Here is a 25529-nt window from a genome sequence, read left to right on the forward strand (position 1 = left end):
GTCTAGTGCCATAATTAAGGCTAGAAATTCTTCATAAGTTTACCCTAAATCTTTTGCAACTGATTGTAGCCAGGCTAAAATAGAAACAATGTGAAGTGAATCTTTAGGGTTGTAAATTGTTGATGGTTTTATGAAACCTGTCTTTCTACTTCGCTATAGAAAAGCTGACCGGTAAATGTGATGTTTAACACAAGTATGCGCAGATCTGACTAGATTTCTCAAAATATAAATACAAATAATTTGCCGGTGACCTACTGAATGTCTGAACACTTACTACATTTAGACTAACAGTTTTATAAAAATCATGGTAACTCTTTAAGCAGTCTTTTTTAATTGGTAAAAACATTTTGTCCAGGTGCTCCTTAATTTTATTGTCAGTTCATGTGTTTCATGTTTTCAACTGTGAAAAGAATTGTCTGGACAAATTCAGTAATAACATAATTAGGATTTTGTATATTCTGTGGTCAAAGGATTCTTTTGATTTTTTTTTTTTTTTGTATGTTAAACTGTTGAACACAATTTCTTATATGTACCTTTAGTTTTTTTTTTTTTTTTTTTTAAATAGATCCCCAAAGACAAGCTCATTCACCCTTGTATTCCCCCTTCACTTGCTCAGTGGTCAGTCCTTTCCCACTGCCATCTCCTATTGTTATGGTCAAATGATCAAGGAAAAGTGCATGCTTCCTTTTGTGTCCAGTAGATAGGAGTTCTTAATTGATGACTGCTGCTTTCTTTCTGACATAAAGGAAACGAATGGGCAGTAGTGATTATAGCACATCTGTTGTTTTCTGTTGGGCATCCTGTGCAGCAGTGATACTGTCTTGAAGACTACTTTTTTTTTCCTGTTAGGGACTAGTTAACAGGGGGGATATGGGTGACATGTGACAGTATTGTTCCTTTGTCACAGGTGTAGCCAGAGCAGAAAAACAAGCTGCAAGCTGGGACAGAAAGAGTTGTTTATATTTTAGAAAAAAAAAGAAAAGAAAAAATTGTTAAAGCTTTGGGGATGTGTACTGTATTTTGATCGTCTGGGATAGGTAGAGAGTCCTGTCTTCAGAGGGCATTCCATGCATGGTAGGTGTAAGCTCCAAAATCACACTGAAAATGGCTTCTGCTGGGGAGAGGGAGAAACAAAATAGCATATGCAGCCAGGGTATGAAAGCTGAAGCATTCACACTACCACTGCAGTTTCTAGGATCCAGTTCTTCAGCCTGTGGGATTGTTGTTCATCTCCTGCTTGACAATCTTTTGCTTGCTGTGTTGTACAACTCCCAGGAGAGCTGAGGCCTGGAGGACTCGGGTGTGCTTTTTCCAGGGACAGAGCTGGGGAAGATCCCTATATGGCTTTACAGACCTCAGGGAAGCAAGTTTGGGGAACTGATGAACAATGAAGTTAGGAAAGGGTCTGGCATGAGTGCAGAAGGGGACTTGAAGGTTGAAGGTGGAGACGACAGATGTCGGGAAATGATTGAGGGAGGCCAGTAAAGCAGCTGGGTGAAACAGGCACGGGGTGGTAGTGCAGTGTTTCACCACTTGTCCTGTGCATCATACCAACCATGCTTTTTTGTCTTTCTGACTTGTATCATAAAGAAGCGAGTGGAAGTGGGATGTGCAAACCCCCAAGAGTGTCCACAGGAAACGTTTTTGCTCTCTCTTGCGTCACAAGGTGTGTGGGAAAAACGCAAACATGCGAACTGAAGGAGCTCTGTAAATCAAAGTCCTTACCACTTAATTTGTTTTTCTTTGAGTCTTCCTTTTCCCATTTATTATGTTTAATTGCAGCATTTCTTGTAAGAAAGGTGCCAGTACTCTGTTTTTGCACAAGCTAAATATTTTGGTACTTAAATTGACAATGTTTATGTTGAGCTTGGATGAAGCTGGTTGACTAAAATTAGTACACTGGGCAGCACTGCCCTCTTTGGAGTTTCTGATGTGTGTTAGATAAAATAATATGTGGGTTGTGTGTGTGTGTGTGTTTTTTTCTTTCTCTAGTTCTTTTTTGTCATTTTTTGTACCAAAATCTTCTCTGCCCATGTCCTCTTACAAGAGCATCTCCATCACTTAACAGAGGAGGTGTTGAGATGTACAACTTTGCATCCATAAGATGCTATTTAGCTGGAGGCTTACAGCCTCTTTTAGGTTAAACAGGTTTTTCAAATAACAGGTGCACATGGCCACTAAAGATGGGAAAAGTAATCAAGAACATAGTGTTGTAGATGAACATTAAATAGCTGAATACAAAGCTGATGATACCATAAATCAGTCATACTGCAGTTATGTCCCAGCAGTACATATGCACTTAGTGTCTTAGCAGAATGCGTATCAAAGTGTGACCCTCCTTCTTGGGTCTGATTTCCACCTGCACTATAAATCTGTGGACTGTGTAGAGTAATTAACTGTGTAATGATTCAGCATAGTCAAGGTTAAACTTATGTCATTGCTGTTTTTTTTTTTTTTTTTTTTTAAAGGCTCGTCTAAGGGTAATTTAAGCAATTAAATAATTGTTTTGCTTTCTGAATGAGATACAGAGACTCTGTTCATGCCTCCAAAGGCTTTTAGCCTATTCTCATAGGATTTCAGTCTTATCTTGCATCTGTTGGCAAGCATCAAGTTGTAGCTAAATATTAGTCATGGCACCAGCCAAGTAATACAGGAAAACCTCCATAGAATCTGTTTAAATCTATTTGTTCATTTTTGGAAATTCTGTTAAAGGGGCACTGTTAATATGTATGGTAAGTTTTAAGAAACACCATAGTGCATAGAATCGTACCTCTTGCATGACTCATAATAAACTGCATGACTGTTTGTGAGACTTAGTATATTCCATTTGCTATATAGAAATTTGCTAAAATGTTGGTATTATGGAATCCCAGATTTGGGAATGGATGTGACAGCTTTCTTCCCGAGCTAAAGATAGCAGTAGGTGACTTGTAGCAGGACTGGGATTATTTTACAAAATACTCAAAGGCAGCTCTTTAGCTTGATCATTGACTACTTTGCACACAAAACAAAATCTTTCAAAAATCTAAAAATAGTTTTTCTGTTGAGGCAGATACTCATCAGAGCATTTGATACATAGCTGTTTAGTAAAAGAAACTGTATCCTGAACTTCAACCCCTAAAAGAAAGATTAGCTACTGCTTTTATCAGCACAGACATCACTTTGAAGATACTGAACATCTGGTTTCCTTCTGGGAGAATTACATTTTGTCCACTTGACCCTTTGTAAAAGTAAATATTTATTTTAGTTACATTTTGTAGGAATTTGAAGAAATATTTAATACATGGGAAAAAGAATACTTTACATACATAGCTAGAATGGCATAAGTACAGTACATCAAATACTGTTTTGTTTTCTACTCATGAGTTTCTTTTGTGATTCAGAATAATACCAGTATGCAATCTGATGGGAGGCATAACTATGTTTTTCCTTTATTTTTATTTTTAAATAAAACATTCTTCTTTTCCCTCATGCCCTCATCATCTCCCAAGAGCATATTTGTCACCCTCACAGAAATTTCGACTTTAACTTCTATCCTTCAGCTATTGCTATAAACTTTGCTTCAAGGATAAATCTGGCCTGTATTGTATTTGCTTAGTATATAATAATTTAGATATGTGAAGTTGCTTAGTAAAGATGGTATATTTTGTATTTGGATATCCCAGTCATCTGTGATCAAATGGAGGACAAAGTTTACTAGAGATGTAGCTTCTAACCTGGTTTGCAATGTAGAATAGAAAAGACCTTAAAGTCACAACTCTTATTTGTTTCTTCTGTGTAGAAAAAGAATGTCTTGGGAAAAAAAATACCCTCCATACATCTTTAAACACCAATGTTGGTTGTGTTGTGGGAGTATGAGTGGGTGGGTGTATATCTTTAAAATACCCAATGTAGCCTTTTAAGTAAGAAACAGCATCATACTTTGAGAAATATTATACTTGAAAACTGATTTTTAAAATGAAGCTATTTAATATTTTTTTTGGCCAAAAATATTTTGTTGGAAAATAGCAGTTTATTGAAAATAAGAGTTTCACACACAAAAAAGCAAGTTTCAACAAAACAACTAGCAAGAGGAATTTTTGAGATAAAGGATTCCCCAGCACTGGTATACATTTTCTTGCAGAAATAACAGTGTAATTTAAAACCAAACCTTCTATTCTCTGGAAAGTTATTTTAAATCATTTTTGTGTGGATTGCAGCCTTCCTATGATCTCTACCTCTTCCTCTCAAAGAACTTAGATATTTTCAAAAGTATACTTCTTATTTTTGGTAAGTTTAAAAAAAATATATAGTTGTATCCAATATACTGATGTTCATTTCTGGGATTTGTTCCCAAAGAAAATATTTTTTTCTTTGTTTTAATATGAACAGCCTCTCAAATGTCAGACATGACATGACTGGAATCATGTCAGATGATTCACTGTATTCCCTTTTGTTCCCCACTTGACATATTTTAAGACTTCTGCTGATGACTTGTCAACGAAGTTAAGGCCTACTCGAAATACTTGTAAGTTTGATTTGTCCTTTTATGACTACCTAATAATATTTCAGATCTAAGTTGCATTGCTTATGTAATGGTCACCATAACTGCTTGTTTCTTTATTGGATGTGCCAGTGTTGAAGGTTTATAAATCTTCAGGGTAAAGTGTAGCCTTTCAAAAAACTGTGTGCCACTTCTAGATTCAGAATAGAGAGCTTTTGGTCAGATGGGTTAGAGGACAATTAAATACATTTGTGCTAGATCTGTCTAGAATCTAAACCAAAACTATGATCAGAGTTTTCTTTGTTTATTTTTGGGAGTAAGTTCATAGTTTTGAAATTTGCTTCATACGCCAATATTTATGAGAAGTGACAGTAAAGTCGACTTTAAACAGGATGTTATAATTTGAAAATGTATTGTTTCTCTGAAGCACATCTGGTAACACAAGATACAATGCTATTAGTTTGGGGGAGGACAAAGAGTTCTTTATGAATTGGCACTAGCTCATTTGCTCCTGAATTAGTGATGATCAAGGGCAGGGAGTCTGAAGTAATGACCATCTGCTCTTTTGTTAATGTCCAGTAGACTTCAAGAGATGCTGTGACTGTGATAACACACTTGTGCTCACCATAGTGTCCATATTGTTACTATACACAGAACAAAGAAATAAAAGCTGGATGAAATTTTAAAATACAGATTTATTTTTTTTTTCCAAGAGGACTGTCTTCTTTGACTTCATTGTGTTTTTCTTGTTTTTCATTGAAACAGTAGTCATTTAAGTGGTAGACACACTGGCCTCAAACTTGTCCTGAATAGGGTAGAGGTGGAAGTTTACTGCTCTGCCACTGAACTGAGAGTGCTTAGTGACTGCTTTGCGAGAAAGAAGAAAATCCTAGCAAGCAAATTTACCTTTCAGCATTATTTTCTGTTTTCCAGTTACTCTGCAGTCCTGAGAACTGAATGATTTCCTCCAGCCCCCAGGGGAGATGAGACATAAAACCAAAATGTTTATCACTCCAGGGACTAGATGAGTCCCACACAACCATTTTATCTGTTGTGGTGCCAAAGGGAATGGACGATAATCAGATGAGTCCCCAACTATTTGTGTCTGTTCTCATTCATCCCGTGCACCTAGGTTGAAACCCAAGCTGTAGTTTAAATGTCTGAGATAGTAATTCTCATAAAACATTTTTACAGCCTTTCAACACTGAGAATGATGTAAATTTCTTCATATTGTCAAAGCATATTTTGTTTTATACGTACCCTTATCAAGCGTAAGGATATAGGTACTCGAGCAAATTCTTTAGTGTAAATAACTGTGTAAATGAGGGAGGCATGAAATTCCCCTGCATGAGCAATTTCCTTCCCTGGTTGCCTGGATATTAGTCTTCAAAGGTGAGTGACATAAGCCTGTTGTGTGTTTGCTGGAAATGAGATTAGTAGCTGGGGCTTTTCCTTAGAAAGAAATTGGCAGTACTGATAGAAAAATGCATACTTTAATTCTGTGTGTGGAAAACATAACGTAAATATACATTTATATATAAATAGGCATAATATAAATATTTTAATGTCTATATTTTTGTACTTCCTGCAGTTGATCTGTATCACTGAAAGTAAACAAATCATTTTGCCTAGATGATTCTTGTGTGTTACTCTGGGATTGTAAACCTGTATTTTTAAAGATGCTGTTCTGATCATTGAAGATGCCAGTGTCCACTAGTGTTTCAATATGATAGGATGAATTAAAGGATGGAAGATTTCCAAAGTATATTTCATGCCCTACATAAAGTATTGGTGCTGAACTTATGCTGTTTGTGTATGAGGTTTTCACTGCAGTCTACAGCAGCAGTATGTATCTTCAAATAAGATACATACAAGAATACATATACCCTAACATTAATTGTACTTACTCAAAGATTTTACCAATCATGTCTATCAGTCTAAAGTTCTGATGACTTTTAAGGAAGCTGTCGTAGTTTGTGGTTTGCCTTCTCACTTTATGAATAACACCATTTCAGCCCTCCTGCTTTCTTCTTCATTTTACTGTTTTGCTGGACAGCTTCTGCTAGTGCCAGAGAGGAGAGGAAACAAATATACTGTCTTTTGCAGCAGCTCTAGCAGCTGTTAGTTCCCAGAAGCAAAGTAGGGTAGCAGAGGAGAAAGACAACCACTCACAGAAGTTGGTGCCGCTCTCCTGATCAGAATGATTTTAGTGGGGTGCAAAATCAAATCGCAAAAGTTGACAAGAATATGGAGGAGGAAAAAAAAGGGGGGGAGGGAGGGAACAAAATCTTAATTTTGTCTAGGAATAAAACCACAGTTTTAAATATAACAATGGGATATGTGGGAGGGAACAAAGGCATAGGTAAGAGATGGGAAGGCCAGAGGTGGCTAGGGGCTCTGCTAGGTGAAAAACAGAGGAGCCATATGTTTTGCGATTGGACGTATGTCATCAAATGTAGAATCATAGAATCATAGAATATCCTGAGTTGGAAGGGACCCTTAAGGATCATCAAGTCCAACTCTTGACACCGCACAGGTCTACCCAAAAGTTCAGACCATGTGACTAAGTGCACAGTCCAATCTCTTCTTAAATTCAGACAGGCTCGGTGCAGTGACCACTTCCCTGGGGAGCCTGTTCCAGCGTGCAACCACCCTCTCTGTGAAGAACCCCCTCCTGATGTCCAGCCTAAATTTCCCCTGCCTCAGCTTAACCCCGTTCCCGCGGGTCCTGTCACTGGTGTTAATGGAGAAAAGGTCTCCTGCCTCTCGACACCCCCTTACGAGGAAGTTGTAGACTGTGATGAGGTCCCCTTCAGCCTCCTCTTCTCCAGGCTGAACAGGCCCAGTGACCTCAGCCGTTCTTCGTACGTCTTCCCCTCCAGGCCTTTCACCATCTTCGTAGCCCTCCTCTGGACACTTTCCAACAGTTTCATGTCCTTTTTATACTGTGGTGCCCAGAACTGCACACAGTACTCGAGGTGAGGCCGCACCAGCGCAGAGTAGAGCGGGACAATCACCTCCCTTGACCTACTAGCGATGCCGTGCTTGATGCACCCCAGGACACGGTTGGCCCTCCTGGCTGCCAGGGCACACTGCTGGCTCATATTCAACTTGCTGTCTACCACGACCCCCAGATCCCTCTCTTCTAGGCTGCTCTCCAGCGTCTCATCGCCCAGTCTGTACATGCAGCCAGGGTTTCCCCGTCCCAGGTGCAGGACCCGGCACTTGCTCTTATTGAACTTCATGCGGTTGGTGATCGCCCAGCTCTCCAACCTATCCAGATCCCTCTGCAAGGCCTTTCCACCCTCATTCGAGTCCACAACTCCTCCAAGTTTGGTGTCATCAGCAAACTTGCTCAAAATACCTTCTATTCCTACATCCAGATCGTTTATAAAAATATTGAAAAGTACCGGCCCTAAAATGGAGCCTTGAGGGACCCCACTGGTGACCGCCCGCCAGCCTGATTCAGCCCCATTTACCATAACCCTTTGGGCCCTGCCCGTTAGCCAATTGCTCACCCATCGTATGATGTTTTTATTTAGCTGTATGGTGGACATTTTGTCCAGTACGATCCTATGGGAAACCGTGTCAAAAGCCTTGCTGAAGTCCAAAAAAATCACATCAGCTGGTTTCCCTTGGTCCACCATACGGGTGATCTTATCATAAAAGGAAATCAGGTTAGTAGAAAAATTGGAGTTTGGAAAAGACTTATTTAAGCTTATTTTTATATGAAGATCATCCTGTTTGTTTTTGCAAAGCTTAAGGTACTGACTTCATTCTGTGACTGTTTTTAGTCTTAACATAAAAGCTGCTTAGGTGTGGGCAGAAATAGATACACTTGTCTTTTAGGACACAATTCAGTTTTATATGGAGCACTTTTAATCCTGAAGAGACTCAAAAGCATCACACAAGCAATAGTGGCTGTATGCAGCTTCTGGGGAACACAGCCCTCCTAGGGCAGGTGAGGGCACCCCTGAGGAAAACAGGGTATCAGCATTCTGATACATTAGTTAAAAATGTATCAGCATTCTGATACACTAGTTAAAGTACATCTTGGATAGACTCCTTGCAGGAGCTAAAAAGAGCAAAACTTCAATTAAACCCCCAAAAACATATGTGAGGTTCAAATGGACTTTATCTACCACAGTTTTAATGTATAATTAAAGTGGAAAGTACAAAACATATTTTTATAATTGCTTCTCTGAAAAATGGTACAGGCTCACATAATTCCTTAGAAAAATTGCTAAATCTTCAGCCTCAGAGATTTGAGGTTGGTAGTTACAGGTAGTCTGTTTTAACCATTAATACTAATTTATGATAAATTAATGGAATAGTTGAGTTGGTGTGTAAATTTTGCCCTCAGCTAACTTTGGAAAAAGACAAAATAGTTGTACAAGCACTACAAAAGTTATGTTACTTTAACCCTCTGGGGCTTACATTATCCAAATCTTGTTCCCTGTTTCTTGCTTGTTTTCTTTTACACCTACTTTGAAAATAAAGCCAAGTAATAAGAATGTCTTGACAGAAGCATCACACACATACGTGTTTTAAAATACACAAAACTTTTCTAAATAACAATTTAGATTTAAGACTTTCAAAAATTTTCAATTTTTATTTATTTATTTATTTTTAATTCTGGTAGTTATTTCAACCTGAACTGAAGTGATCTTTTAAAGTATGCTGGGCTCCTGTTTTCCACAAATTAGGGCAGATGCCAAAAAGGCTAGTCATTTTTTGAAACTTTTGGCCTTTTTTAATACTTATGGTGCCTTGCAGCTTCTTCCCTAACTTTTAATGGTTTCTGCTTAAACTGTACTGGAGTTAAGCAAACAACAACAACAAAACCCAAACCACAAAAATCTCACTTGTGTTGAGGGTCTGCTTTCCATTTCATGCTAGCCTTACCCTGCTAGTGTCAGAAGGGCTGCCTGAACTTTAGACTTGTGTGTTCCCTGATATGATATCTGGAAATGTCCTCTCACTACAAGAGAGCTGGGAAAAACGGGGGAGGTAGGGACTGAGGTTAAGAACAATTGTATAAAGAAAGAGAAGAATTTGAAACTGGCTTGGTACTTGTTGGATTGATGTGCCGTGATGGGTCAGCACTTAGTGGGGGATGAGAAACGCTGTTGGGCAAAAAGTGCAAGCAGCTTGGTGATAGCCCTGGGAACACTGCAGGGGCTGGGGGTGGTGGCAGGGAGAAGGAGAAGATGGGCGTGAAAGGGAGGTGGAATGACTAATCAAATCTAGAGGAAGCAAAGGCTTCTTTCTCCACTTACTCCTATTGCTTCAATGCAGTAAGGCTTAGAGGGCTGCAGAATCTCATTTGCTCATGCAATAGAATGTTTTCCTGCTTTCTGGAGTAAGATACACAGCCCTTTGTGCATTTGAAATACAGCGGGGATTTGTTTATTTATTTTATTTATTTTATTTATTTTATTTATTTTATTTATTTTATTTATTTTATTTATTTTATTTATTTTATTTATTTTATTTATTTTATTTATTTTTGCCCTGTTGAATATGCTCACATCATCTGGGAGCCTGGGCAAGGCCAGGTGGTAGTCTTGCTTAGCCGTGCTTCTTGCTGGATCCAGCTGAAACTTGGGCTCATCAGTATGCACTTGGTGTGCCAGCGTCCTTCAGAATGTGGGACAGCCAGCAAGAGTATTGGAAGGGGGATTTTAATGTACCAAGGACTGAATTACTTAATTTGAAACAACATTAATGGGAATACCTTTGTGTTTTTGTGTCAGGTAATAAGTATTTGATATTTGAATAAACCGTTAAGGCTTATAACTGTATGCATATTTAGTTATCTTGGCAGTGCTTTAGGTTTGTTCCCCTACTGCTGAATACGGGAGGCTGTTTTGTAGAAGGTTCACTTAAGTTATTTCTTCCCGTAAAAGTGGAAGAAAAGGAACTTTCATCTGAATTCACTGGGCTTTCCTCTGAGAATTCAAAAGCCTTTGGAAGTTGGCTGAAATTCTTGATGCTGAGTTGAGTAATATCCCCTTGAATATTTACTTTAATCAAGTCTATTCAGAGATCCCTCCCCTCCCGTCCTTGTATTGATTTCCAGAACTTGATCAAATGACCGAAGAAATGCAAAGCTTTGCCTCTTGTAGATGGGTTCTCCAGTGGTTATCTTATTCCTGTGGCCTGACTTTGTGTTTGGCGTTTACATAAACTGAAGTAACTGGAAAGGCTGGGATTAGTACTGCAGATCTTTCACTGTCAGTGGAATTGCATTGCCGGTGGGAAAGCAATGTAACTCACAAATTTTAGTTGTCTCTGGAACTGCAGATTTTGGGGAATTGTATTAGTTTTAATTAAGGAAAAACAAAATCCTTTTTGTAGCTGTTTGCTCTTTTTATCATCATCTCTTTCTGAGGATAGAAATGAAATGTTTGATTGTTCTCTATTATTCAAGTATGGATGTGATACATCTTTCAGTCTAGTAACACTTAACTCAGTGGGAAGAGATAGGAAGTGAGATAGCCCTGGATCAGTGATGGCAATTCTAACAACCCAACGAGAGCAGGAAAGCTGACTGTTCAACTCATGATTCATTCCTGATTCTGTAGTAACGGTATAAAAAGGAGAAAAAGCTTCGGTGTTTAGTATGGTTGAAATGGAAAGTTAAGAAAGGTGACCTTCAGCAGTGGTGTGAACCATTTTGTGGTGAAGAGAGGGTAACTTGGACTCCTTTTCTAGGTGAAAAGTGTCTGTTAATGTACAGATTAAAAAAGGTGTGCGATCTTAACACCTTTTAAAACTGTAAGTTAAAATTAATGGAAACCATTTCTTGACTACCTCTGGATAATCTGTATTCAAACATGATATTTCCAGATGATCATTCTACTTCAAATAATTTTCAATCTAAAACACTAAAAGATGTTGGATGATTTTTCTCCTATCTCATGGAAAGGTACAAAGCAACATGCATTTCATGAAAAAAAAAGTTTCACTTGGCACCAGCTGTGAATAGTAGAGTTGTTTCAAGAATCTTAAAAATCTCTGAAAGACTCTCAATGCTTGCATACTATTTTTATAAGCTGTCCATGAAGTAATGTCAAGTGACTATTATTTCACTTCATGATAGGTATTTCTTTGTCTCTGTGTTTGAAACCCAAGTCAAATTATTTATTTGAGAAGGGGAATGGAAGTCCTGTCAAAATGCAGAATGTCAAAATGCAGAATGGTTTTCTGACTGATGGGGGTGGACATACAGCTGAAGGAAATCACCTTTCCAACTATAACATTTGTAAGCAATGTTTTTTTTCCCCCCATGTGTGTTTCTGAATGGAACTAGTGTTCTCATATGGGGCCAGTGAAGGTCTGCATGTGGCCATGCTACGTTCAGTAATAAATCCAGCATTTCTAGGAAAGCATGTTGGAGATAAGAAGCTTTGCATGTTTATGGCATTACAGAGGGAGTTTCCCTATCTAGGGAATATTTCATTTTAACCCAGAATAAATGTTCATTCAGCAGTTTATCAACTACTTCTGTCACAATGGTCATTCAGATTCCTTTGCAAATTGTAGCAGGTTAAAGATGGTTGCTCTGTGTAGTTTTGCTTTCAGCAGTGTTAGTCTCTTAGGCACTGCTTGTGTTAATCATAATTGTGTGAAATCACATTTCCTTTCTCTTTCTAGTCATATTTGATTTAATATTAAAAATTCTTTATAGTGATTATATATATGCACGTTTGTTTTTGTATATACAAAAATTGTGATTAGCCAGAGATTAAGCAGGAATGTAATTTTAAACCGTGTAGTTTCTTGGTGCTCTGTACTGTACATATGTATTTAAATGCCACAGAAACAAATAGGGCTAAACTTTCAATTATAGCATTCTGCTGAACTGGGGATGGGATATTCAAAGCTTGTATACGGAGGGAGGGCCTTGGCTCACTGTAACCATTAGTCCAAGTGTTCTGTAGATAACTGCAAACTTTGGCTCTAGAAAATATATTATTTGCAAGCTGCACTTCAACAGTTGTGCTCTGGAGTGGTTTGATAAATAATGTAGTGTTTCTACAGGAAATGTCCCAATCTGAGTTATGAGGCCATTCATTCTGACAAATTAGAAGTGAACGTGCATGGTGCTGTTAGTTTGACTGTTATTAATTTCCTCTTTTTTCCATGTGTGTGCAGTGTGTATATAAATACATGTGCACACCCAGGCATACATATTCTTAAAGTAGGAAGAAGGAAAAGTTGAAGAAGCGTGCAGTGGTTGTCCCGTCAGCTGCTTGCACTAGGTCTGGGAGGCAGCCAACGTCAGCGTTTGGGTAACTGGAACATGTCATAATTTAGAAAGCTTTAACTGTTGAATGTTTTACGACCTTTTCTCTGTTGTTTGCCTAATTTTATGTACTCTGTGATGAAAACAAAACCTAAGAAATTTTCATTAATCACATTTCACCATAAGCAAAAATCAGATGGTCTTTTTCTGATGGCTGCAAGGAGAAAAATGTGTTTTACAGGGTACATGTAAGGAACTTTGTTATGCATAGCTGTACTTTGGCTAGCAGTTCAAATGACACTTTTTGGAAAAGCCAGCCTGAATACTCCTTTTCTAATCATTCTAAAGCCCATACCTAAGCCCCCCAATTCAGCACTTACACAAGCCTATCCCAATTGCAGGAAACACACAACCAACTTTCAAGGAGTCCTTTTCCTGACAGCGAGTCTGTAAAATTGTAACTGTACCTTTCCTTGCAAAACATAACGGAATCACCATTTGCTAAGGAGAGAAAAGAACTCAGTGAAGGATCCAAGTGTAAGTGATAGTTATCCATTATCATGGTTTTAAGTAGGCTTCCCTTTTGTGAATAAGCAGCAGCAATGCCAAACCAAACATTCTTTTGTACTTTTTTTTCCCCTCTAGCTTTCCAAAACAGTTTACAGTTGAGGGGAAAAATATATTTCCCTCATGTTTACTTGGAATTAACTTTGTTTAGGAAATTTTTTTAACAAAGTGAATGAACCATCAGGACAATGCTGACACTTTGTCTTTTGTTAGTATGATGTACTTCTGGAAGTTTTCTCTTATTTTCTTTTATCCCTTGCAATAAGGTATAAAGTTATTTCTTTCAAACTGTATAGTGAAGCCAAATATATTGCAACCATTTTATTTAACAGGTAAAACAGTGTAATTAGAATTGTTGCATGCTAATCAGCCTGTTGTTAGCAAAATTAAAAATAGCTGTGCCTTGAAAAAACACAGGTTAGAGAATGAAGTTGTGATCTTGATTGGGTGCAGAGCAGTATTTTGTGTTTTTGTGTTTGCTTTCCCTCCCCTTTTCTTTATAGGGTGCTTTCAGAAACGTGTATTGAAGTGAGTAGGGGAGACCCCTAAAATAGCTGACTGAAATGTATTCATCTATATTCTTAAAAAGCATTTACATGTTTGGTTGACTTTGAGCATTTACTTTTGGATGCACCTTATCTATTTCTTAAGCTGTCCGTGACTGCAGTTACAAGGTTATTTGAGTTGATGAAAACTTTGTTCATATCTTGGTGTTTTGACTCTGGTCCTACTCAAAATTAAAATAGTTACGAATTTTATTTTTCTCACAGTAGCTATCTTTTCTACTGACCTTTAAATTATCAAAGTTTCTCTGTAAGAGTGGTATAAAACTTTAATATAAAACAAAGCAAAACAACAAAAACAAACAGAAAAACATTATTTATTGTCATAGTCCTGTGATTTCAGGAGGGCTTATGTGACATAATATAAACAATCGGATGTCCTCACCAAGCTGACAGCAATGTTATTTGCCTTTTTCCTATAAAATAAGTGTGACAATGTTAATGAACTTTAGCTGGATGCCAAGAAACTTTCTATAGCAGAAATTGATGTATGAAAATGAAATTTCAGAAGGTGAAATGCATGCAGACATGCTAAATATGTTATTATGGGAGAAACAAAATTCTTAGGATATGTTGAAATCTGGTTATTTGTTATCTATCACTGTAATATTTATTGAGCACATGGGAATGGATTCAAATTCATTTAATGCTTTGTGTGTTATAATTTACTTTCACTGTTGTTTGACTTGCTTGCTGAGATTGAATTCTTTGTGTTGCAACAACACCATTCATTCCTTGCAGCTTGTTTTATTTCCTCTACTACTTGAGTGTGTGGTGAAATGATGAATTTGCACAACAATGATCTTTTCCAGGACAGTATATAGTGGTGTCCTAAGCACAGGGATCAAAGAAAATAAGATGTATGTCTTAAGTGCTAACACACAACTTCTGTAATAGAAAAGCAATTTGCAAGCGACTTTAACCCTGGGAAAGCAGGTACCGTGTATTTGCCAAATCAGCATCTCTCATGATTGTAGCAGTTGGGTTTTGAAAAAGAATTTGAGCAAGTCTGAGATAAAAGCTGCTGAAATTCTTTCCCTTCAGTTTTCTTTCCATAAGCTCATACACTATAAAGGAATTTGCATTATTGTTGGAGTTTGACAGGTTTGTATCCAGATATGGAAGTGGTGTATTTTTTCTTTTAAATTTATTAAACCATAATTATTAGCCCTGTAGTGAGGTTTCTGTTGTGCACCTCACTAGGATGAAATTATTGGAAATTGAGAAACCTTATACATCTATATTTGTTTTTCTTGAAACTTTTATTATGATAAAATATGCAGTATAAGAAGAGGAGATGATAGTGACCAGTGAAAATAGCAAATGTAGGTTTAAAGACTTTTTTTTTTTTTTTTTTTTTTTTTAATCAAAGTCAGGACCTAGCTGGTGTGTGTGTGTTAGAGGGGTGAAAGGTGGGCGAGGTAGAAGTGCAGTTGTAGAGCTAATGGCTAGAGACCATATTTGGCTGTAAGTCCCGCAGGTGACAGTATAAAGTGACTCTGCAAGTCCTTACAATATTAAAACGTTATCAAAGAAGAACTTTCATGTTGCTAAAAGTCCTGCATTTCATACATACTAAAGAGAAGACTTCTTTGAGTTGAGTACGTGACAGCAATACTTGGTAGCAATGGCTTGCTACTGCTCTACTTGTACAGCCTGCACTAGGGCTTGCCTCCAAGTCCCTAAATATTTTAGGACTGACCTACTTGTCCCACTCTTCGTTTTTCTTCAGTGTGTGTTTCAGGAATGTCACCTGCTAAGCTATCTCACTCAAGGCTGTGTACTTTCTCAAGCATGAATTCAAAAGGTGACCACAGAGACAGACTTACTGTGTGCAAGTGAAACACGATCTTTTGATGGATTTTTTGTTTGTATGTAATTGCCCTGTACAAATGCATGAGAGAAGCAATGTGTGTGTATGTATTTTTGAAAAACACACAGTGCTTAAAAATGATCTGGTTTATGATGATAGAAGGTTGTGAAATAAGCAAAAAGTGGTAGAATGGCACAGCCAGCAGGCTGTCTAAACCCAGATCCAGACTTGAGCACGAAGTAGGATGTACCAGATACTAGAAAGCTGTAAGGATCTGTAGCGCTTGCTTGGCATGCTGACCAGAAGGGGACTGGCAGTTTCAGCTGCAAACACTTGGCTTTGTCCGTGCTGTGTTGTCAGCAGTAGCTAGTGCCACCTGCGGGAGCTTTGCTGGAACAGGTGGTTTTATCATTCAGAGATGCAGCATCATTAGAAAGCCACATGGGAAAGTGCTATTGCAATTTTGTGTCGCAGCAGGAGAAGCATTAGGTTGTTTTCTATCAGTTTGCTGTAGCACAGCATGATGACATGCAGCGTAGGCCTGATCTCTAAGCAAAGTTACTTGTTTAAAAGGTGATAGTTTCAAAAATACTCGGTAACAGTTGGTCTTTACATAAAGAAAAATGCTAGTGGTTAATTTCAGCTAGTGGAGCTGAAATGAGTTTGAAAGGTATTTCTTCTGCCGAGTTGATGAATTCTGTTTTACTTCTGACACATAAACTCTGAGTAAATACATATATTTCATCATTAAAAAATGAAATCTTTCGGTGTAGGCTTTGAACTGGCACTGCACAAGGGTACTTGGGATTGTACAGGTTGTTGGAGTTTCAGTGGAGGTTTTGATCCCTTTTCCTCCTCACAGAAAACCTGACAGGGAAGGCTTCCTCTTTGTTTCACTTGGAATATGGCAACGGGTGGTGTTAAGGAAGGAGCCTTGAAATATGGTTGGATCCTGATCAAATGTTGAGTAAGTCTCATCTTTTCAAGAAGTTCATTCTATATAAAGTTTGAAGGAGAAGATCCCGTGCCATGTTCCCTTCTAGGCCTCATATCCCATATTACTTCGCTGTCTTGACTTGTAGACTGAAACATGGTGATTAGTTGCTAAACTTGATCTTTTAGTGGGTTTGAAAAACCATGGCCAAAGCCTTGGAGTAGTACTGGGAATGGATTCAGAGCTATCGGGGAGACTGGAGGAGGGAGATGTATGCGTAGCAGTTAAACCACAGAGGAGCCAGCCAGCTCATTCCTTATACGGGAACATTTGTGATGTTTTTCAGATTCAAAACCAGTGGATTACAGTAAACCAAAATGAAAGTGACAAAGGGAATTCTGTGATTTGGTCTTTGCTTGAGGGGAAAGAGTTGGGTTTTTCGGTTGCAGCTGCAGTATAAATGATTGGCTGTAGAAATTAGTCAGAGTATGCTGGTGCCTTGTGCTGTTTTGAATGTCAGAGGAGAAAGAGCTGATGTTAATGTGATTTTTATTAATAGGGCAAATGATATGCAAAGGATATTTTGTTCCTTCTTGCCCATGTAGCTCAGATGGTCTTGTTTGAACCAGCTCACCTCTTGGTGCAGTTGCCATAGTGTCACTGTTGCTAGTGAGAAATGAGGTGCAAAGGTGACCTGGTTTGGCAAAGAGGCATCTTACCCACCTCTCCCCACCCCCCAAAAAAGGGCTTGGAGTGTTTTAACATGTGTTGCATTGCAGGGAAAAAAGGCTGAGAGATTTTTGTGGGAGAGGACTGTTGGAGAAGGGAAGCAGTAATTCACACCCACATCCAGAGCTCTGCTGGAAGGGAATGAAAGGAGCCATTAGAATTCAGTGCAGTTTGGAAGAAATAAATACTAACTTGAAATAGCACTTTAATCTTAGACAGGTACTGCTATGTTACTTAGAAAGACTGAGGGGTGGTGGTGAATAGGAGCAGCAATGAGGCTTCATGGCATACAGTGTATAGTGTCCTCATAATTTATATCCTTTCTGTCCCTGTTATTTAGAGTTTTCTTCAGTGTCACCTCTTGGTTCATGTGAAAGAACTGTGTTAGTGTTCACATGTAAACTAGCTTTCATGGTTTATGTGACCTAGGATCAAAGCTATTCTCAAGGGGTTCAAAGCAGCAAAGCTTCTGATCCAGAAGGGATTTTGTAGGCAAATAAATTACTAAAAAATCTGAGCTGGATGTTCTTATTCTCTAACAAAGATATACGCATCCTTTAAGAGCCAAATGTCAAATTCTGGTTCCATTAATGTGGGTGAGAATTTTTGCCATAGCCTTCCTCAGAACATGGAGTTCATCCTGTGGCCTGAGGCTTTCTGATTACTGGTTTGGGAGGGCTCTGTGAATGATACTGCCTTTGGCAACAATGTCCTATACCATTCACTCAAGAAGTGTTATTCTGTGCAGGCGGTGCATGGGCATCTAAGCTTTCTTGTTGGTTTACAGGACATTTTATGTCAAGGAAAGTGCTATTATCCCTTTTCTTCCTTCCCACTCTTACACTTTTTTTTTTTTTTTTATTTAGTTGAAGCAGAAAGAACTCATCCAAATGTTCTTTAAAAATAAATCACCAGAAGGCTTTACTGTTAACAGCATGGTGTGTAATGTTGAACATCAGAGCTTCAGTTGTTTCATTATATATTGATCTGTACTTGTGGCTATTTATTCTGTAAAAAGCTGCATTTAAAAATTAAATACAGTATTTTAAAGGAATACCTGTGTTGATCATGAATAAAGTGGCTACAGCTGGAGCAGACCTTAGTAATGTTGATTGTTTCTTTGGAAGATTGGAAAGAAATGTGATGTCTGGTTAAGGTTCTATATGTTGAGATATTTTTGAAGAAACCCAATCAACTTCCTTTAATGTGATTGCTTCCAGCTCTTTGGATCAGACATAGACTAGAGGCTGGTGATCACAGAATCACAGAATTTTCTAGGTTGGAAGAGACCTCAAGGTCATCGAGTCCAACCTCCAACCTAACGCTAACAGCCCTCCACTAAACCATATCCCTAAGCTCTACATCTAAACGTCTTTTGAAGACTTCCAGGGATGGTGACTCCACCACTTCCCTGGGCAGCCTGTTCCAGTGCCTCACAACCCTTTCAGTGAAGAAGTTCTTCCTAGCATCTAACCTAAAACTCCCCTGGCTCAACTTAAGCCCATTCCCCCTCGTCCTGTCACCAGGCACGTGGGAGAACAGGCCAACCCCCACCTCGCTACAGCCTCCCTTGAGGTACCTAAAAAGAGCGATAAGGTCACCCCTGAGCCTCCTCTTCTCCAGGCTGAACAAGCCCAGCTCCCTCAGCCGCTCACAAAGGAGGTTCAGGTTAGATTTTGGTTAGTGATGTTAGTTGTTCAACACAAATACATAGCTGGGCTCCATAGTTACGACAGCAAACAGTACTGTGATTAACGATAGTTTCTTTCAAGCTGCTTGATGCTTTTTTAGAGTAGAGCAATAATTTGCTGAGAAAACAAAACCGGAACAGAAATCTCTCTAATGAGAATTTCTCCACGAAACTTGAATATTGCAATACTTCAGTCAACAATTATTTTGAATAATTATTTTGAATAATTAGAAGCAATGTGTTTTTAGCAATATACTATTAATTTAAGAGACTAGACTGTATTTGTCTATGAAATGCAGGAATTACATGTTTGTCCTTAGCATGCTTTTTTAAAAAGTCACTGGTGTGCTGGAAGTTTGAATGCTTTCTCATGAATTCAGTTATCACATGCTATTGATTTGGATCCTGTGTTTAAATGAACTGAGGTCTTATTTTTTCATAAAATCAAAGGTGATCTTCAATTTTTAGCAGAATTTTAAAGGCAAAACGATCCTTTATAAGGAACAAGAAATCTCTTGAACTAGGACCTCCCAGTATGTCCAGTTGGGTGGTCCAGGCAGATTATTGCCTGTGAAAATGCATGGTCATACATCTGAATGTTTTTGGTTACTCTTAAGAGTTTTGCCTAATTAAGAAATGTAAACAGTATAGCTGTGTTTATTCGTAAGTTATGAATGCATACATATTTCAATTTCTGTGAGTGGGATGCTCTGTGAAAAACTGCTTAGAGAAGTTAGCAATAGGTAGTGAGTTTTGAGTGACAAATTCAGAAATACCAAGTACCCCATGGACAACTAGAATAGGTGTGCTAAAGGTGCAGGGACAATTGAAGATGCATCAATAATTAAATTACAAGACTATTTAGAAGGGTCTAACAGGAGTGGTGTTTAAGGTCCTAATAATCTTGAAAGTAGTAGCAGTAACCTAAAGATTGCAATAAGATTGTTTGGATAAGTAGAGCTTGATTGTTTCAAAAGTGAGCAAGAAATTCTTTTGTATCCTGCTAGGAAGCTTATACCCTAAATGCTGCTTCACTGCTGTGTTTTTACAAGTCCTATTTAGCCTCCTTGCAGAAAGGGAGACTTCATTTCCTGCTTTGGTAAATAGTACTTATCAAAAATTTACTTCCCAGATTAAAACCATGAACTTTTGCTTTTTTTTTTTTTTTTTATTGATTTATTTATAAATGTCTGGTTTTTGAGTCATTGAGAACTTGGCATGTTACAGGAGGTGAGGGTGGAGTTCAGTATTTCTTCTATTTAAATTTTCCTCCTTCCAGTAGATTTGCTGTATGTCTCAGAGAAGAAAACTAAAGCAAAACAAAGAATAAATAAGTTTATCTGGGGTATATGAAGAGAAAATGTGGTTACTTGGTAATGTGTCTAGGCTTTTTTTTCTTTTTTTCTTGGGGGAGGGGAGTGGAATTTAAGTTGTTTATTCTGCAACTTCTAGCAAGTATGGAACCAATTTGCATTAATGAGAGAGCAGGGAAGAAAACAGACTTTTAGTATTTGAAATGCATAGATTTCCATGCTATCTAAAGAATTCCCTTAAAATACTATTTGGTGTCACATAACTGGACCTCAATTTATAGATGGAACATTTAAAATTGCTGATAATGCTGCGGGAAAATGTTGAAGGCTGTATACTGGTAATATAGTTTGCACCCATTGAACTGGTCTGGTACTGCTATTCTCCCATGCAGTTTAGAAAAAGCTAGGAAATGGCAACACATTTCACAGACTGTTTCCTTGATAAAAATCATTACAGAGTGACAAATGTTTCTTGATAGTGTTCTGAAGATTTGGTTTTTAGGACACAGAGGTTGACTTTCTTCAACCTGGTATACCTATGTGGAGCCTCCCTTGCTATCTCTTACTGTAATGTGGAGTTGCTAAATTGGTAGACTTTGAAAGCAATTTGTGGCATACGAATTTTTAAATTGCCTTGTACTGTCTGAGTGAGTTCCTGAAACAGAGTGCTGCTGTAGCTATGGGAAGTCTGAACCTGTTCAGTGAATACCCTTTGTGTGCACTAAATCAAATGATCCAGCTTTCAATTTACCATTCCATTACTGCAAATGCCAAGGTCATTCAATGCCTATTTGAATCCTAGTGTTTTTGTGCAGGAAATGATGGGTTGTGCACAGACACTCCATTAAATTCCTGAGAAGTGAATGTTGGTAGGTGTCTTAATTTAAGTTCCTTCTGGTACTGACTTTGGATGACACAAAAGAAAGAGGTAACTTCTCTGGAAGGTCAAACAGAGAGAGATGTTGGTCTGTGTTAGACAAGGAAGCTTGTACTTACATAAATAAAAACTGGGGCAGAAGAGGCCAGAAAAAATAATTACTTTTTTTTTTTTCTTGCTTGCTTCTATTTAGCTCATCCAAAACATGTCAACAAAAATCAAAAATTATTTCTAAGACTGCCAATTTTATTTCATTAATATGTCAGTAAGTTACTGACTAAGCATTTTCATGTTGAACTCTACTTACATATTTATTTTAATACTGTGCAACTTGATACAACCCAAACCAGAAATAATTACATGGATATCTGTGTTTTATTATTTTAAATGTGTAGTAGTACCCTGAATTTGTGATGTGAGATAATTTATTTAAAATGTAGAATTTAAATAAACCATTTTCTTGAAGCTTGAAATGAATCATGAAAATAAATATTGTATTTATTGGTGTAACTTCCTAGTTCAAATGTACCAAAAGGATTAACTAGTTCCTGTCTACTTTACTATTTAACTGCTAAATAACTGGCATTATAAACTGGCATAATATTCACAAGTATGTATTACATCACTGCAGGTTGGATGTGAGCTTGTCAAGTTTTAGAGTTAGTTGGTGTGTTTATTCTAGTCAGCTGTTTAGACATGATGAGCATGCATAATTAACAGAATCACAGAATTGTCTAGGTTGGAAGAGACCTCAAGATCATTGAGTCCAACCTCTGACCTAACACTAACCAGTCCTCCACTAAACTATATCACTAAGTTCAACATCTAAACATCTTTTAAAGACCTCCAGGGATGGTGACTCCACCACTTCCCTGGGCAGTGCATTCCAATGCCTCAACTTGGAGCAACTTCTTTAAGCAACAGATTTAATGTTTTTAATGTCTTTTGGAGAGTGTGTTTCTGTTTTTCAGCAAATTTATAAAGATTTTGGAGATGTAGTTGTTCAAATACTCCACTGAGGGCACACTTGTTTATTCATCTTGTGACACTGTCCAGCTGTGGTTAATGAACTCGTGCGCAGACTCTTAGGTGGATAAGCATTATCACTATTAATTTTGAGGAGCTGAGAAAGGACTTTTTGGGTAGTTCCAAACGTTCAGTATGTGTCATGTTCTGCAGATATAACGCCTGTGTTAAGGGCAAAGTGCTACATCAGTGGCAATTGCTGTGTAAGAACTGGCAGATTTTATCTTCAGTGGAGATGAACTGGCTGACGTAGAACGGCATATACAGTGGAGTTTCCATCAGCTAAATATAAATTAGCTGAATGAATGAAACCTTAGGAAGTGTTAGTGGATCATAGCCTTAGATGCATCTAAGGTATTTCTAAGCTTTTAAACATTTTAATTCTAGGTCTGTTGATAGGATTCAGAACAAACCATATGAATTTGAGAGCAAAATAATTGTGTAGGAAATAGAGCATTGTCCTTTTATTTTATTAGTGTTCAGTCTCTGTTTTAGTGCAGGATGGGCTGGGGAGGTCTACCAGAACCTTGTGTCTGATAAGTATCTGAATTCTGTGTTGAATCAGTACCGTTGTCTCAACATTGCTGGAAACAGGGTGGTTCATTGACATCATTAGGATTAAGGCTGGACTGTTAATCCTCACAGTGCTGCAAGCTCTGGGCACTGTTGTACACAGCAGTGAGGTGAGCTATCTGAATTGTCACCTGAGGCAATGTTTCTGCCAGGTGATGCATGGCCTCCTTTGGGCAGAAAATCCTGCTTTTCTGTCTTGTTATTATTACTACCATGTCCTGTCTGATCTTGAGCTTTGTGTTATATGAAATGGCGTGTCAACCCAGTTGTTGATGGGAAAATATTCGAAGGTGTTAAATAGAAGGATGCAAAATTCCAGTCAGTATATGTTGACCATCAGGCAGTACTACAGAGGTACATTATGTTGCTAAGAGGAGATGGGACCACTGCTTGCCTAAGAAGCCCTAAGTGTCTGCGCACTGCTGGGATGGAAGAAACATTGGTACTCCACAGCACAGTAAAGCTTTAAGCTGTTTTTGTATTTAGTGCTGGCTGGTGTGACTCTGAGTAACCACTCTTTTGTTAACTTCAGCAGTCCATGGGAGCAAGCAACTTTCATCCCAATTCATAGGCCTCTGACTAGAAACTCTCACTTGTGGGGAAAAATATCCAAGCTCAAAGACTAAAGTCTACCAGGCTACCATTGCGATTTATTAGGGGGCCTGCCTGCCTATAAACAAATGCTACAGTATTTGTTCACATCCGAGTTATGTTCTATGGAACCGTACTGTAGATAAACTCGAGGGAGTTTTGTTTGTTTACATATTTTACATCTAAACACGGAAATTATGAAAGCTGAAAATTCATCCTTCATGAATGGGCACGGGGCAGGGGAGTGTCCTTCGGAAATGTAATGGTTTTGATTAAGAATGCTTTTCTTTCCTTTTGTTTGCTTTCTGTCCATTAGATTTTGCTAAGCCTGTCTCTGCTGAGATGCCAGATAAAACTCCTGGTGGTACAGAACCTGTTCCCAGGAATGAAGGTGAGTAGTTTCTTTTCCTTCAGACATCTTTCATTTTCATGAAGTGTCATGGTATTTGTGAAGTACTAAGTCAATAGGCGAACTTCCCTTCGTGTCCTTAACCTTAAGGAAGAACTGAACTGACTTTGTGTGTGCGTATTCATCTAAGTAGCAGTACCTATCTGAGCTGGGAGAACCAGTGGGCTACTAGGATTTCACATGTGGAGAATTAATTTTGTCCCATTTAGATGGGGAGATCTTGTGGAATGGGGTCAGATTTTTGTGTGGGGTACTTCAGTCTCATAGAACCAAAGCTGGCATTTATAATGGGGACTGACTGATACAAAGAGGAAGCAAAAATGTGTGACTTCCATTAAATTTAGTGGAATACTGAAATGGTCAAGTCTTTTTGATAATAAGACTCTGCCCACCCCCCCATCCATTAACTTTAAATTGCCACATACAAATATTTGGTACTTGATTTTAAGGATTTTTAAAAATCTAAAACCAGTTATTTTCTTGCATGTTTTAGTCCTTCAGAAACACTGCTGAATTGTGTTTTATTAAAATACTGTATAAAAGAAATTATTGGCTATTTCATGTAAAGGTTGTGGGGTGTTTCTGACAGTCTAGTGACAAAACTTGTGTATCTGTTCCATCCACTTGCTTTCTATATCATGCCTGTCCTCATATAAGTACTGTATTTATTATATGTGCTTTATTTTTTAATAAAACTTGCAGCTCAGACTGTGTCATACAGCATTCTGTCTGTTGTGTTATAAGGCTTTTTGTCTAAACCTTAGGATACCCATCTCAAAGCTTAGTTTTTAAAAAGTATTTTAGTTGTATTTAAATCTTATTGTTGACATTTGAAAGGTATCACAAACATGCTGCAAAAATAACTTCAGAAAGTGCATCAATAACAGGCGAGAAAGAAATTTCCTTCCTTGTAAAGGGTAATAAGCTATGTGTAATTGCAAAAGGCCTTTCTATTAATTTATTTTTCAAGATTAATATATGCTACTATGAGAACTCTCAATACCAGATGAGAAACAGTCCAGCTAGGCTTCCAAAGGATTGAGTGCTCTTTCTGATACACATTTTGTGTGCTCACCTTCTAAATAAATCTAATGCTAAAATGCTGTACCTAGATCCAGTTAAAAGCAAGGTCTCCACTTGTGCTGTGCATTAAGACATGGAACAATTGTCATGTACCTTCCGGGTTGCTTCCCTACAAGTAGATTATGGGATCACATCTATAGCTATCATAGGTACTAATGAAATCTAAATGTGTTATAGTTACTACTACTCTGGTAATAAATATCATTCATTGATTCTTTTTTCTGGCTGTGGAGTGGTGGCAGATAATGCTGTGGTTCAGTCCTTCAGTCTCTGAGAGGAGTTCTGATAAATTTAGTGAGGGATGATGTAAAGCCTTCTGATCAAACTGGGGGAAAATGTCTCTCTAACTTTATTTCCTCTTGTTACATTTTAATTTACCATATAAGCAACTTCCCATAAGTGAGTGGTAAGGTGTGCTTTGGCTTTACGTCAGGAGTTAAAGTGGGTAGGACTGGTGATAGCGTAAAGCTGTAGGTGGCCTTGGGAGCAGGGGTCTGGGGAAGGAAGGGGAGGGAACGGAAAGAATCCTGCAGCGTTGTTAATGACAGTCATTGACATTGTCATTGACAGTCACCTTGGCCATCAAGTACAGGCTGATTCTCCTCCTTACGCTGGCAATCAGAGATT

General features: G+C 38.1%; 1 protein-coding gene across 2 annotated transcripts in view; it reads left to right on the top strand.

Moving 5' to 3' along the window:
- Positions 1 to 25529, top strand: part of PLEKHG1 (pleckstrin homology and RhoGEF domain containing G1) — a 136690-nt gene that overhangs the window by 13750 nt on the left and 97411 nt on the right. For both annotated transcript variants that reach the window (XM_084283454.1, XM_084283453.1), the window contains one exon: positions 23727 to 23801. In XM_084283454.1, coding sequence (XP_084139580.1) covers positions 23753 to 23801 — 49 coding nt within the window. In that variant the 5' untranslated portion in view covers positions 23727 to 23752. The remainder of the gene's footprint in view (positions 1 to 23726; positions 23802 to 25529) is intronic.

Source organism: Netta rufina (genome assembly GCF_964035555.1).
Source record: "Netta rufina genome assembly, chromosome: 3".
NCBI classification, from domain to species: domain Eukaryota; kingdom Metazoa; phylum Chordata; class Aves; order Anseriformes; family Anatidae; genus Netta; species Netta rufina.